This window comes from Schistocerca nitens, chromosome 3 (genome assembly GCF_023898315.1).
Source record: "Schistocerca nitens isolate TAMUIC-IGC-003100 chromosome 3, iqSchNite1.1, whole genome shotgun sequence".
Taxonomy (NCBI): domain Eukaryota; kingdom Metazoa; phylum Arthropoda; class Insecta; order Orthoptera; family Acrididae; genus Schistocerca; species Schistocerca nitens.
Window position 1 is genome coordinate 214556867 of NC_064616.1, and position 13030 is coordinate 214569896.

The window sequence follows — 13030 nt, forward strand, 5'->3', positions numbered from 1 at the left end:
GTGGTCCATTGATCCGCACCGGGCCAAATATCTCAAGAAATAAGCGTCAAACGAAAAAACTACAAAGCACGAAACTTGTCTAGCTTTAAGGGGGAAACCAGATGGCGCTATGGTTGGCCAGTTAGATGGCGCTACCATAGGTCAAACGGATATCAACTGCGTTTTTTTAAATAGGAACCCCCATTTTTGTTACATATTTGTGTAACACGTAAAGAAATATGAATGTTTTAGTTGGACCACTTTTTTCACTTTGTGATAAATGGCGCTGTAATAGTCACAAACATATGGCTCACAATTTTAGACGGACGGTTGGTAACAGGTAGGTTTTTTAAATTAACATACAGAATGTAGGTAAATTTGAACATTTTATTTCGGTTATTCCAATGTGATACATGTACCTTTGTGAACTTATCATTTCTGAGAACGCGTGCTGTTACAGCGTCATTACCACATTACTGCAATAAATGATCAAAATGATGTCCGTCAACCTCAATGCATTTGGCAATACGTGTAACAACATTCCTCTCAACAGCGAGTAGTTCGCCTTCCGTAATGTTCGCACATGCATTGACAGTGCACTGACGCATGTTCTCAGGCGTTGTCGGTGGATCACGATAGCAAATATCCTTCAACTTTCCCCACAGAAAGAAATCCGGGGACGTCAGATCCGGTGAACGTGCGGATCATGGTATGGTGCTTCGACGACCAATCCACCTGTCATGAAATATGCTATTCAATACCGCTTCAACCGCACGCGAGCTAAGTGCCGGACATCCATCATGTTGGAAGTACATCGCCATTCTGTTATGCAGTGAAACATCTTGTAGTAACATCGGTAGAACATTACGTAGGAAATCAGCATACATTGCACCATTTAGATTCCCATCGATAAAATGGGGGCCAATTATCCTTCCTCCCATAATGCCGCCAAGGTCGCTGATGTTCCACTTGTCGCAGCCATCGTGGATATTCCGTTGCCCAGTAGTGCATATTATGCCGGTTTATGTTGCCGCTGTTGGTGAATGACGCTTCGTCGCTAAATAGAACTCGTGCAAAAAATCTGTCATCGTCCCGTAATTTCTCTTGCACCCAGTGGCAGAACTCTACACGGCGTTCAAAGTCGTCGCCATGCAATTCCTGATGCATAGAAATATGGCACGGGTGCAATCGATGTTGATGTAGTATTCTCAACGCCGACGTTTTTAAGATTCTCGATTCTCGCGCAATTTGCCTGCCAATGCTGTGCGGATTAGCCGCGACAGCAGCTAAAACACCTACTTGGGCATCATCATTTGTTGCAGGTCGTGGCTGACGTTTCACATGTGGCTCAACGCTACCTGTTCCCTTAAATAACGTAACTATCCGGCGAACGGTCCGGACACTTGGATGATGTCGTCCATGATACCGAGCAGCATACATAGCACACGCCCGTTGGGCATTTTGATCACAATAGCCACACATCAACACGATATCGACCTTTTTCGCAATTGGTAAACGGTTCATTTTGACAAGGATAATGTATCACGAAGCAAATACCGTCCGCTCTGGCGGAATATTACTTGATACCACATACTTACACGTTTGTAACTATTACAGCGCCATCTATCACAAAGCGAATAAAGTGGCCCAACTAAAACATTCATATTTCTATACGTACTACACGAATATGTAATAAAAAATGGTGGTGCCTATTTAAAAAACGTAGTTGATATCTGTTTGACCTATGACGGCGCCATCTAGCGGGCCAACCATAGCGCCATCTGATTCCCCCTTCAAGCTAGACCAGTTTCGTTCTTTGTAGTTTTTTTCGTTTGATGCTTATTTCGTAAGATATTTGGCCTGGTCACTATCAATGTACCACTCTGTATAAGATGGTCTTCACGCCATTGAGAGCGTTACCTATGCTGCACTTCTTGAAAGATTTAACAATATCGCCTTCTCTCACTCTAGACAGCGACTGTTTTTTCCACTGACCTACTTGTTCGATTGTAGTTCGTCTTACAGCTCCCATCGGCGTGAACTCATGTTGGGTTTCATCCATCATCCATTTGTTCAATTCGTCTCTCATATACACTGTAAATGGTTTATTTATTGAGACTTCAAGACGTTTGAATTGTGAAGTAAGTCCTCCCAGAATAACAGCTAGCTCTGCATGTCCCTGTCTCAAATTCTCTTTCACAGAATTTTCCAAATGACTACTGAACTACTAGCACAAGAAGAGCACTCTTCTTCTATAAAGGACCTTTCCGTCTCTCCCACACAGTGTTAATCCATAATTTCATACTAGCTTCGTCCATCCAACCCTAGTCATGTACGTGAACAACAACATCTGGCGATAGGTTATAGTTTTGTTCTGTGCTTTAAAATGATCATTGGGTTAAGTTGAGTACTGTCAGCACAACATGAAAGGACAACGTTGTAATGCAGTTTTTCATGTCCCCTTGTTTTTATAGTTACAGTTGCAGCACTTGTCATGGCAACATTTCTGTTACTCGGCACATAAAATGTCAGAGTAGTTTCATCCATATTCGCTATTTGGCTTGGTTCCACAATCGTTTTCTTTCGATGCTGAATAATAAAGCAATGGAAAGATAATACACTATGTGACCAGAAGTATCCCGTCACCTGCCTGAAAATGACTTAAAAGTTCGTGGCGCCCTCCATCGGTAATGCTGGAATTCAATATGGTGTTAACACACACTTAGCCTTGATGACAGCTTCCACTCTCGCAGGCATACGTTCAGTCAGGTGCTGGAAGGTTTCTTGGAGAATGGCAGCCCATTCTTCACGGGGTGCTGCACTGAGGAGAGGTATCGATGTCGGTCTGTGAGGCTGGCACGAAGCCGGCGTTCCAAAACATCCCAAAGGTGTCCTATAGAATTCAGTTGGGTTGGGTTGTTTTGGGGAAGGAGACCAGACAGCGAGGTCATCGGTCTCATTGGATTAGGGAAGGACGGGGAAGGAAGTCAGCCGTGCCCTTTGAAAGGAACTATCCCGGCATTCGCCTGGAGCGATTTAGAGAAATCACGGAAAACCTAAATAAGGATGGCCGGACGCGGGACTGAACCGTCGTCCTCCAGAATGCGAGTCCAGTGTCTAACCATATAGAATTCAGGTCAGGACTCTGTGCAAGCCACTCCATTACAGGGATGTTACTGTCGTGTAAACACTCCGCCACAGGCCGTGCATAATGAACAGGTGCTCGATCGTGTTGAAAGATACAATCTCCACCCCCGAATTGCTCTTCAACAGTGGGAAGCAAGAAGGTGCTTAAAACATCAATGTAGGCCTGTGCTGTGATAATGCCACACGAAACAAGAAGGGGTGCTAGCCCGTCTATGAAAAACAGGACCACACCATAACACCACTGCCTCCAAATTTTACTGTTGGCACTACACACGCTGGCTGATGTTCACCGGACATTCGTCATACCCACACCCTGCCATCGGATCGACACATTGTGTACCGTGATTCATCACTCCACACAACGTTTTTCCAATGTTCAATCGTCCAATGTTTACGCCCCTTACACCAAGCGAGGCGTCGTTTGGCATTTACTGGCATTATGTGTGGCTTGTGAGTAGCCGCTCGACCTTGAAATCCAAGTTTTCTCACCTCCCACCTAACTATAGTAGTACTTGCAGTAAATTCTGATGCAGTTTGGAATTCCTGTGTGATTGTCTAGATAGATGTCTGCCTATTACACATTACGACCCTCTTCAACCGTCGGCGGTGTCTGTCAGTCAACAGACGAGGTCGGCCTGTAAGCTTTTGTGTTGTACGTGTCCGTTCACGTTTCCACTTCACTATCTTATCGGAAACAGTGGACCTAGGGATGCTTAGGAGTGTGGAAATCTCGCGTGCAGACGTATGACACAAGTGACACCCAATCACCTGGCCACGTTCGAAGTCCGTGAGTTCCGCGGAGCGCCCAGTTCTGCTCTATCATGACGTCTAATGATTACTGAGGTCGTTAATATGGAATGCCTGGCAGTAGGTGGCAGCACAACACACCTATATGAAAAACTTATGTTTTTAGGAGTGTCCGGTTACTTTTGATTACGTAGTGTATTTTCTCTTCATGCTCTTGCGGCATTTTTCGAGATATTGTGGTTTCGGTTCGCGTGCTAAGTCCATGGCCCTTCATAAACCTGTAGTAACAAGCAACTCCACCCCTTAGGTCTGTTAAGTTCTACTGTAATGCTAGCTTACGAGCGTGTATTTGAATCATTTTCATATGAATTCCAGTGCCATTTTAATGGTGTCCCTGAATCCATTTCATTATGTCATCTTCTAGTTTTGGCCATTTTGCATTCATTCCGTTATTTGCACATTTAATCTTCCTCATTTTTTTTCAGTTCTTCTTTTCTAGCACGCAAATTGCGATTTTTTTTGTGTTGGTGGAGGGAGGGTTGAAATGTCGCTCAGCTGCCGTTTTTCCATGATCTTCTGCATATGCTATTACTTTCAATCTATAGCCTGCATCTTATGAATACCTTTCACTTTTTTCTACTGCGTAAGGAGCTACTAACGAAAACATTATACTGGTACCGGTAACACAAATCACTTGGAATTCTAGTTCACTAGCAGCGTAGACTGCAATGAGCCATCACAGGCTGGACAGTGTTCTGGGTTTGTGACGGCGGGGTGGAAGGGAGACATTGTTAGCAAATTTGTGAATCCCCGCAACTCATGTTCGTCACATCAGTGCACCGGTGCTGCCAGTGAATCAAATGGTGCAACATAGAGATATGTTTCCTGCGGTATCGAATATATGGCCATTTTTAAGACTGACAAATTTTTAATCATTTGGAGTATTTTTATATTATTTCGAGTATAAGATGCACTTGGAAAAAAATGTTTCAAATGGCTCTGAGCACTATGGGACTTAACTGCTGAGGTCATCAGTTCCCTAGAAGTTAGAACTACTTAAACCTAGCTAACCTAAGGACATCACACACATCCATGCCCGAGGCAGGATTCGAACCTGCGACCTTAGCGGTTGCGCGGTTCCCGACTGTAACGCCTAGAACCGCTCGGCCACTCCGGCCGGCATGCACTTGGATACTGCAACAATTTTTCGAAGAAAAAAGTGCGACTTACAGTCCGTCAAATACGATAGGCTGGCCGCCCAGATCGACTGGAGTCTTGTGTCAAACCGCGACCGGCACGGAACTTAGCACACCATTCCACAGAGGTGGTTTTCGACAGACATGCTGCCCTACACACGTACTTCATTTTCCGATGGTTGTCTACCGATGTTTGTACATTGGCAAGCAAGAAAAGAATAACCGTGTGTTGGTCCTGTTTGGACGCATTTGGTAATAACTTCGCCATAGTTCACATTTCTGCATTTACCGCACACACGTCGGAAAGGCATGAATGGCACACTAATATCTTGGCTACATGCCAATCTTATACAGGGTTTCTCTCCTATGGGTGGTCAGACACATTTTCTGTGGTCTTCTGGAAGATATTTGCAGTTTCGTTTTTGAATTGGGGGCTCCATATGGTTCCCAAGTTGTGCAGCGACAGTAAACCATAAAATTACCAAATAAGCAGCAACCAGTTTCGTTTTTGTAATGTGTAGCCGGGACCAGCTCATACGAAGACGTGATGAGCAGAATTTGTTTGGGCTGACTCTAGCTACACATCGCACAAACGAACTTCTGAACGGTTTGCGTTACGGACGTTCAAACAGCACGGTTGGCCGTGGGGCATGATGGGAATTAGTGTGTGTAGTGTGGTTTGGTTTCTCGACGCAGTCCACTTTCATTTGGACGGATTCGTCAATAATCAAAACTGGCGCATTTAAGGGACTGAGAATCAGTGTTTCGCGGTTCAGAAGTCTCTTCACCCGTACCAGGTGACTGTGTGCGATGTCCAGTCACGGAATAATCGGTGCGATATTCCTTGATGGCACGGAGTGCTTGGGTAGCTCGGATGGTACAGCACTTGCCCGCGAAAGGCAAAGTTCCCGAGTTCGAGTCTCGGTCCAGCACACAGGTTTGATCTGTCAGGAACTTTCATATCAGTGCACACTCCACTGCAGAGTGAAAAATCTCATCCCATTTACGTCATACTACCAATTTATGTATATCCTAATTATTCTTGACCCGCCAGGGTAGCGAGAGCGCTAATGCGCTACTTCCTGGACTCGGGTAGGGGCGCCGGCCCTGGATCGAATCCGCCTGGCGGATTAACAACGAGGGCCAGTCTGCCGGCAAGCCTGTATCTGGTTTTTAGGCGGTTTTCCACATCCCGCTAGGTGAATACCGGGCTAGTCCCCACTTTCCGCCTCAGTTACACGACTCACAGACATGCACCATTTCATGACTTACACTAGGCACGGACATCTTGGGTTCACTACTTACGTCGCGGGGGGGAGGAGGGAGGAGGGAGGGGGTTCGGAGTGGCTGCAGGAAGGGCATCCGGTCATCCTCTGAAACTAACACTGCCAAATCCGTAATAAGACGGCCGATCCCGCGCTGACGCGGGACAAAGGCCCAAAGAAAGAAAAATTCCTTGATGGCACAGTGATTTCAATCACTAGGTTTTTTCCTCCGATTGCGAAAACATTCTGTTAGCACCCACCTACAGAGGGAGAAAAGATAATCACGATAAAATAAGAAGAATCAGGGCTCGCACAGAAAAATTTAAGTGCTCGTTTTTACCCGCGCGCCGTTCAAGAGCGGAAAGGTAGAGAGACAGCTTAAAGGTGGTTCACTGAACCCTCTGCCAGGCACTTTAGTGTTAATAGCAGAATAATCACGTAGATGTAGATGTAGACTACAGAACGGTACGTGAGGGCTTTAGATGATGATTCTATCCACATTATTCCAAGTGACCCGGACTTCGATAAAATGTGGTTCCTGCAAGACAGAGCTCGACCCCATCGAACCAGGTGTGTGTTTCATGTCCTGCAGGAGCACTTTGTGGACCGCATTCTGAATCTGGGGTACCCAGAGGCCACTGGCAAGGGCCTCGATTGGCCACCATATTCTCCGGATCTGAACACATGCGACTCCTTTTTGTGGGCCTCTACTAAGAAGAAGGTGTACAGCAATAGCGCAAAACCCATTGCTGAGCTGAAAACATCCACTCACGACGTCATCGAGAGCATCGATGTTCCGATATTTCAGCGGGTCACGCAGAATTTCGCTATTAGTCTGCGCTACATCATCTACATCTACATACATACTCCGCAATCCACCATACGGTGCGTGGCGGAGGGTACCTCGTACCACAACTAGCATCTTCTCTCCCTGTTCCACTCCCAAACAGAACGAGGGAAAAATGGCTGCCTATATGCCTCTGTACGAGCCCTAATCTCTCTTATCTAAGTAGTCTTTCCGCGAAATGAAAGTTGGCGGCAGTAAAATTGTACTGCAGTCAGCTTCAAATACTGTGTCTCTAAATTTCCTCACTAGCGATTCACGAAAAGAACGCCTCCTTTCCTCTAGAGACTCCCACCCGAGTTCCTGAAGCATTTCCGTAACACTCGCGTGATGATCAAACCTACCAGTAACAAATCTAGCAGCCCGACTCTGAATTGCTTCTATGTCCTCCCTCAATCCGACATGATAGGGATCCCAAACACTCGAGCAGAACTCAAGAATAGGTCGTATTTGTGTTTTATAAGCGGTCTCCTTTACAGATGAACCACATCTTCCCAAAATTCCACCAATGAACCGAAGACGACTATCCGCCATCCCCACAACTGCCATTACATGCTTGTACCACTTCATATCGCTCTGCAATGTTACGCCCAAATATTTAATCGACGTGACTGTGTCAAGCGCTACACTACTAATGGAGTATTCAAACATTACAGGATTCTTTTTCCTATTCATCTGCATTAATTTACATTTATCTATATTTAGAGTTAGCTGCCATTCTTTACACCAATCACAAATCCTGTCCAAGTCATCTTGTATCCTCCTACAGTCACTCAACGACGACACCTTCCCGTACACCACAGCATCATCAGCAAACAGCCGCACATTGCTATCCACCCAATCCAAAAGGTCATTTATGTAGATAGAAAACAACAGCGGACCTACCACACTTCCCTGGGGCACTCCAGATGATACCCTCACCTCCGATCTCCGATGAACACTCACCATCGAAGACAACCTACTGGGTTCTATTACTTAAGAAAACTTCGAGCCACTTACATATTTGGGAACCAATCCATATGCTCGTACCTTAGTTAGGAGTCTGCAGTGGGGCACCGAGTCAAACCTTTCCGGAAGTCAAGGAATATGACATCCGTCTGATACTCTTCATCCATGGTTCGCAAGATATCATGTGAAAACAGGACGAGTTGCGTTTCGCAGGAGCGATGCTTTCTCAAGCCGTGCTGATGCATGGACAGCAACTTCTCTGTCTCAAGGAAATTCATTATATTCGAACTGAGAATATGTTCGAGAACCCTGCAACAAACCGATGTTAAGGATATTGGTCTGTAATTTTGAGGATCCGTCCTTCTACCCTTCTTATATACAGGCGTCACCTGCGCTTTTTTCCAGTCGCTCGGGACTTGACGTTGGGCAAGAGATTCGCGATAAATGCAAGCTAAGTGAGGAGACAATGCAGTAGAGTACTCTCTGTAAAACCGAATTGGAATCCCATCAGGACCTGGCGATTTATTTATTTTCAACCCATTCAGCTGCTTCACAACCCCAGGCATGTCTATCACTATGTCCTCCATACGGGAGTCTGTACGAGACTCAAACGGCGGTATGTTTGTACGACCTTTCTGCGTGAAAGATTTCTCAAATGCTAAATTTAAAATTTCAGCTTTCGTTTTGCTGTCTTCCGTTGCCAGGCCAGCCTGATCAGTGAGTGACTTGATGGAAGCCTTCGACCCGCTTACCGATTTCACGTAAGACCAGAATTTCTTTGGGTTTTCAGCAAGATCTTTTGCTAAGGTATGACAGTGGTAGTGGTTGAATGCTTCGCTCATCCGTCTTTTTACAGCAGCACGAATCTCTACTAATTTTCGCCTGTCCTCATTCTCCCGATCCTTCTTGTACCGCGAGTGCAACTGTCTTCGCTTCCTGAGCATTCTCCGAATTGCGCTGTTAAACCGCGGTGGGTCTTTTCCGTCCGTAACCCATTTTTTCGGCACATACTTGCCCAAAGCGTGATTTACAATGTGTTTAAAATTTGCCCATAATTCTTCCACGTCCATAGTACCGGAAGTATATGAAGTCGATTCGTTTACTAAGTGGGATGATGCCAATGATGGCAAGCATATCCAACATGTCCTAACCTAAATGCAAATATCTGTAGTGACGTTTACATGTTGAATAAAGTGTGTGCACGCCGTAGCTTGTAACTAATTTGTTTTTTTTTTCTCCATACGATTCAATAATTGTTACTGTTTTCTATTATTGAAAAAATGTTGCTTGTTAGGTTGACCTTGTTATTAAGCTGTCCGCATAAACTTGTTGTGAAATACGATACTGCGAATTTACAGATGATAATAACGACAGCAGAATAATGGTAGCAACACAGGTGTGCGACTTTGAAGGGAGCGAAGTGTACTTACGACGGCGGCCTCCAGGTCGGACCCTCCGCGCTGGGAGGGGTCCTTATGGCGCTTGCGAGCCTCCAGCAAGATGCCGTCCGGCACGGCGATGCCCTCCTTGTTGAGCCTGTTGAGCGCCAGCCGGTCAGCCCGGAACGCCCCCGACGGAATCTTGCCGCCGGTGTGCGGCAACACCTGCTCCCGGAAGATCTGCCGCTTCGTCTGCCAACAAGCATTGTTGAAAATATGTATTACTTCGAGTACTGCGAGCGCTACGTGTAACATTATCGAAAAGGGAAATTAGCAGATCGCTCGATACCCACTCGTCTTCTGTTACCCTATTGGCCATTAAAATTGCTACACCACGAAGATGACGTGCTAAAGACGCGAAATTTAACCGACAGGAAGAAGATGCTGTGATATGCAAATGATTAGCTTTTCAGAGCATTCACACAAGTTTGGCGCCGGTGGCGACACCTACAACGTGCTGACATGAGGAAATTTTCCAACCGATTTCTCATACACAAACAGCAGTTGACCGGCGTTGCCTGGTGAAACGTTGTTGTGATGCCTCGTCTAAGGAGGAGAAATGGGTACCATCACGTTCCCGACTTTGGTAAAGGTCGGATTGTAGCCTATCGTGATTGAGGTTTATCGTATCGCGACATTGTTGCTCGCGTTGGTTGAGATCCAATGACTGTTAGCAGAATATGGAATCGGTGGGTTCAGGAGGGTAATACGGGACGCCGTGCTGGATCCCAACGGCCTCGTATCACTAGCAGTCGAGATGACAGGCATCTTATCCGCATGGCTGTATGGGATCGTGCAGCCACGTCTCGATCCCTGAGTCAACAGATGGGAACGTTTGCAAGACAACAACCATCTGCACGAACAGTTCGACGACGTTTGCAGCAGCATGGACTATCAGCTCGGAGACCATGGCTGCGGTTACCCTTGACTCTGCGTCACAGACAGGAGCACCTGCGATGGTGTACTCAACGACGAACCCGGGTGCACGAATGGCAAAGCGTCATTTTGTCGGATGAATCCAGGTTTTGTTTACAGCATCGTGATGGTCGCATCCGTGTTTGGCGACATCGCGGTGAACGCACATGGGAAGCGTGTATTCGTCATCGCCATACTGGCGTATCACCCGGTGTGATGGTATGGAGTGCCATTGGTTAACGTCTCGGTCACTTCTTGTTTGCATTGGCGGCGCTGAGAACAGTGGTTGTTACATTTCAGATGTGTTACGACCCGTGGCTCTACCCTTCATTCGATCCCTGCAAAACCCTACATTTCAGCAGGATATTGCACGCCAGCATGTCGCAGGTCCTGTACGGGCCTTTCTGGATACAGAGAATGTTCGACTGCTGCCCTGGCCAGCACATTCTCCAGATCTCTCACCAATTGAAAACGCCCGGTCAATGGTGGCTGAGCAACTGGCTCGTCACAATACGCCCGTCACTACACTTGATGAACTGTGGTATCGTGTTGAAGCTGCATGGGCAGCTGTACCTGTACACGTCATCCAAGCTCTGTTTGGCTCAATGCCCAGGCGTATCAAGGCTGTTGTTACGGCCAGAGGTGGTTCTTCTGGGTACTGATTTCTCAGGATCCATGCGCCCAGATTGCGTGAAAATGTAATCACATGGCAGTTACAGTATGATATATTTGGCCAACGAATACCCGTTTATCATCTGCATTTCGTCTCGGTGTAGCAATTTTAATGGCCAGTAGTGTATTAGAAGCGGAAATGGTCAGGGTTTAACGTCTCTTTGACGAAGAGATCGTAGGGAGAGTGCACGGGCACGCACTGGGGAAGGATATACAAAGTGTAATTTAATCTTCGTAATCGAATGGCTGTTTGAACCGCCATCCTCGCGTACGCAAGTCCATCATCTTAAACACTGCGCCACCTCGTTCGGTATATACTGAAGGAAGGTCATGACTTCACGCTTTTGCAAATATGTGCATTGTCCAATAAAAAGCGGATTATTTTCTAGTTCCAGTTTTTTCTCGCAAACTGTTGTATCCTATTTGTGGTTCACCACTGCTTGGATTGATGTTTCGTTTCTGATATTAAGTTGTGAACCTACACATCATCCGCAGTAAAGAGGGAGTGCACAAAATTCGTTATATTGCTTATTTAACGATCCAAATATTGCTGAGAAATCCGTCTCCACGATTTCTTTTCGGCAAAGTACAACAAATACGTCACCCTTTTTATACAAAACTTGATCAGTTTTTTTATGTAAAGTGTACCATACTCTGTCGTTTGAAGTATTTATGGTACTTTTTCTAACATATCTAACAAAGCCGCATTTTGCACATCGTTAATATTTACATTTGCGGATGCAATTACGTCATATCTTCCGTGTGAAAAATCTTCGAGAGAAGTACGGTCATGACTGAATTCAAACATTCACATCTCAGCGGTTGAAAAGATATAGAGAAGACTCCTAAACCTTCACCAGCGTTGGATAAGTCTCCCTTGTCAATAAACTAATATATCGAATTTTATGGCAAAATAATATTCCAGCTTACCTACGTGAACCAAACACTCACAACATTCCCACTTTAATAAACCTTATAATCACAACTATTACGCCTGTTAACTTTATATTTGACTTCATTTCTAATGCAGTATGTAGCAGCACAATTTTAAAAATAACAGACTTGAAATTCGTCTTTGTGCATGGACAAGACAATTTCTTATTTACCTAACCAATAGGTACATGAGAATCCGTAAGATATCATCCATCGAAAGTATGGCAGATTTGATGCACACGTCTGTTAACATCTTAAAATTTCTCACCGATTGCCTACTAAACATGTCGGTTTTTCTAGGTTGCAGGGATGTTGAAGGGTAAAAACTGGGATTCAGTCTCAAACGATACAGGTCAAATATAGGAGAAGGAAAAACACGGAAATCATTGGTATTGTAGTTGTAAACTGTCGTAGCTGTGTTGGGAAAGAACCTGAGCTCCAAGCGCTCATAAAAAGCATTGAAGCAGGAATAGTTACAGGCACTGATACCCGGCTAAAGCCGAATCTTGTACCGAGAACATTACGGTGTTCATTTCGGGGTGTTGTGTATGTTGCTGTTAGAAGTAGTTCATATTGTAGTAAAATTGAAAGCCGCTCGCGGTGGCCGACCGGTTCTAGGCGTTTCAGTCAGGAACCACGCGACTGCTACGGTCGCAGGTTCGAATCCTGCCTCGGGCATGTATGTGTGTGATATCCTTAGGTTAGTTACGTTTAAGTAGTTCTAAGTTCTAGGGGACTGATGACCTCAGAAGTTAAGTCCCATGGTGCTCAGAGCCATTTGAACCATTTTTAAAATTGAAGGACACAGCTGCTGCGAGTTAGTATCGGTAGAGGTTACACTCACCAAACATGATTAACTAATAAATGGTTCCTTTTACCGACCCCCTGACTCGCATGATATAGTTGCTGAGGGTTCAAGAACAATCTGAATCTCATTTCGAATAG

The 13030-nt window shown here is 45.4% G+C and overlaps 1 protein-coding gene across 1 annotated transcript in view; it reads right to left on the reverse strand.

Annotated features, from left to right (window-relative positions):
- Window positions 1–13030, reverse strand: part of LOC126249153 (uncharacterized) — a 298975-nt gene that overhangs the window by 22782 nt on the left and 263163 nt on the right. Inside the window, exon 2 of the mRNA XM_049950808.1 lies at window positions 9557–9757. Coding sequence (XP_049806765.1) covers window positions 9557–9757 — 201 coding nt within the window. The remainder of the gene's footprint in view (window positions 1–9556; window positions 9758–13030) is intronic.